General features: G+C 44.9%; 1 protein-coding gene across 1 annotated transcript in view; it reads left to right on the top strand.

Moving 5' to 3' along the window:
- Positions 1-3,156, top strand: part of SEMA6B (semaphorin 6B) — an 88,121-nt gene that overhangs the window by 42,135 nt on the left and 42,830 nt on the right. Inside the window, exons 6-7 of the mRNA XM_015827702.2 lie at positions 1,526-1,627; positions 2,821-2,911. Coding sequence (XP_015683188.2) covers positions 1,526-1,627; positions 2,821-2,911 — 193 coding nt within the window. The remainder of the gene's footprint in view (positions 1-1,525; positions 1,628-2,820; positions 2,912-3,156) is intronic.

Genomic DNA, 3,156 nt, shown 5'->3' with positions numbered 1-3,156 from the left:
AAACATTCAAGCACAGGCAGTCCTTGACTTCCAACAGTTCATTTACTGACCGTTCAAAATGACAAGAGTACTAAAAGAAGTAATAATTATAATAATAACGACAACAATAACTTGGGTTTGGCTAGTTTAGAGAAAAGAAGGACATGAGGGCAGTCTTCCAATATCTCAGGGGCTGCCCCAAAGAAGAGGGAGTCAAGCTGTTCTCCAAGGCACCTGAAGGCAGGACAAGAAGCAACGGATGGAAACTAACCAAGGAGAGAAGCAACCTGGAACTAAGGAGAAACTTCCTGGCAGTTAGAACAATTAACCAGTGGAACAACTTTGCCTTCAGAAATCGTGGGAGCTCCAGGTTTTTAAGAAGAGATTGGACAATCACTTGTCTGAAATGGTATAGGTTCTCCTGCTTGAGCGGGGGAGCTGGACTAGAAGATCTCCAAGGTCCCTTCCAGTTCTATTCTATTCTATTCTATTCTATTCTATTCTATTCTATTCTATATCTTGTATTCTATTCTATTCTATTCTATTCTATTCTATTCTATTCTATTCTATTCTATTCTATTCTCCAATATCTATTCTGTTCTGTTCTGTTCTAGTCTAGTCTAGTCTAGTCTAGTCTAGTCCAACCCCCTGCTCAGGCAGGTAACCCTATACCATTTCGGACAAATGGCTGCCCAGTTTCTTCTTAACAACTTCAAGTGTTGGAGCATTCACCGCTTCTGGAGGCAGGTGGTTCCACTGGCTAATTGTTCTAACTGTCAGGAAGTTTCTCCTTAGTTCTAGGTTGCTTCTCTCTTTGGTTAGCTTCCACCCGTTGCTTCTCGTCCTGCCTTCAGGCGCTTTGGAAAATAGCTTGACTCCCTCTTCTTTGGGGCAGCCCCTGAGATACTGGAAGACTGCTATCCTGTCCCCCCTCTTCATTAAACTAGACAGACCCAATTCCAGCAACCGTTCCTTGTATGTTTTAGCCTCCAGTCCCCTAATCATCTTTGTTGCTCTTCTCTGCACTCTTTCTAGAGTCTCAACATCTTTTTTACATCGTGGTGACCAAAACTGGATGCAGTATTCCAAGTGTGGTCTTACTAAGGCATTGTAAAGTGGTATTAACACTTCACGTGATTTCGATTCTATCCCTCTGTTAATGCAGCCCAGCACATGTAAAAAAGATTTTGAGACTCTTGGCCGTAAGCCAAGGACTATTTGTGTATTATTCCGTAAAAGTAAAAACTTGAGGTTGTGTGGTAGAATCCTGTTCTCCTGTCCCCCAAAGCAGTCGGGAGTCACTTCTTTTCTTTTGCTTTCCCCCTTGGCCCTAAACTTTTTCCTCTTCCCTTTTTTCCTCCCGTGTTTTCCCCTTATTTTCATTTTATCTTTGTAATTTTTAGATCAACTCATAAAATGGAAAGCCAAAAAGAATCAGCTTCAGTTAATGCTTGCAGATCCACAGCAGGCAGAGATGCTAGCGGGAACACTCGCTGAATTTTATATATATATATATATATATATACATATATTTTTCCCTACTTAGGCAGAATGCCGGAATTTTATCAAAGTGCTGCTTCTTCGCAACGACAACGTGCTCTTTGTGTGCGGGACGAATGCCTTCAACCCCGTTTGCTCCGATTACAGTGTGAGTATCTGATCCCGTTCTCTGGGCTTCCTCCACCTGACTTCCCAACTCGCAAGAACAATCAATCAATCAATCAATCAATCAATCAATCAGAATAGAGCTGGAAGGGACCTTGGAGGTCATCTAGTCCAACCTCTTGCTCAAGCAGGAGAGCCTAAACCAAGGGTCCTCAAGATAAGATAAGATAAGATAAGATAAGATAAGATAAGATAAGATAAGATAAGATAAGATAAGATAAGATAAGATAAGATAAGATAAGATAGATACTTGAAAACTTGTGGACTTCAACTCCCAGAATTCCCCAGCCAGCATGGGGGCACCCTAGCCAGGGGTGTCTACACAACATGGTACAAATAATCAGGATGTCAGCTACCGTGTTGTGATGCATATTAAAAAAAAAAACCAAACAAGCAGAGCTTCAGCTGTTCACTGTGGCCGCCATCTTGACTTTTTTGACCCAACCCTGCCTCCAGACGTTATGAGTCCACCGTTTGGAGGTTTGTAAGTCTTGTACGTCAGAGCTAAGTTGGTTCTGGTCTCTTTTGGGTTGGGATTCTGTGTCAGTTCTTCTAACCCAGGCGGTCTTCAAACTAGGCCTTTTTATGACTTGTGGACTTCAGCTCCCAGAATTCCTCAGCCAGGCACACGTGCCTGGCTGAGGAATTCTGGGAGCTGAAGTCCACAAGTCATAAAAGGGCCTAGTTCAGGGGTACGCAACCTCGGCTCTTTTATGACTCATGGACTTCAACTCCCAGAATTCCTGAGCCAGCCATGCTGAGGGGAAAGGGAGAGGTTTCCAAGCTGAGCCACGCTGGCTCAGGAATTCTGGGAGTTGAAGTCCTCAAGTCATGAAGGGGCCATAGTTCCCCCATGCTGGCTCAGGAATTCTGGGAGTTGAAGTCCACGAGTCATAAAAGAGCCGAGGTTGCCTACCCCTGGCCTAGTTTGAAGACCCCTGCTTGTTGACTTCAACTCCCAGAATTCCTCAGCCAGCGTGCCTGGCTGAGGAATTCTGGGAGCTGAAGTCCACAAGTCATAAAAGGGCCTAGTTTGAAGACCCCTGCTTGTGGACTTCAACTCCCAGAATTCCTCAGCCAGCGTGCCTGGCTGAGGAATTCTGGGAGCTGAAGTCCACAAGTCATAAAAAGGCCTAGTTTGAAGACCCCTGTTCTAACCCATTCTCCTCCCAACAGATGGACTATCTAGAACCGATGGGGGACAACATCAGTGGCATGGCCCGCTGCCCTTACGACCCCAAGCACGCCAATGTTGCCCTTTTTACAGGTCAGTGCGGTGGGAAGGAGGCACTGCTGGGTTTTGGGGTTTTTTTTTCCGTTGCTTATGGTTTTTTTCCCTACCCCCACCTCTCTCCAAAAGATCTCCAAGTGGTGCACGTTCCCCCAGGAAATCCGAAGAAGTCTTCCCGAAATGGCTTTTGGGAAGCCTGGTGGATATTTTTTTTCATGTCTGCCTTCTAATAACACTGGTTAAGTTGGAAAGGGTTTCCCCAAATTCCTGATTCGACTCCT

The sequence above is a fragment of the Protobothrops mucrosquamatus genome, unplaced genomic scaffold, assembly GCF_001527695.2.
Source record: "Protobothrops mucrosquamatus isolate PMUCROS unplaced genomic scaffold, P.Mucros_1.0 scaffold3885, whole genome shotgun sequence".
Lineage (NCBI taxonomy): Eukaryota > Metazoa > Chordata > Lepidosauria > Squamata > Viperidae > Protobothrops > Protobothrops mucrosquamatus.
This window is presented reverse-complemented; position numbering and strand designations above follow the sequence as displayed.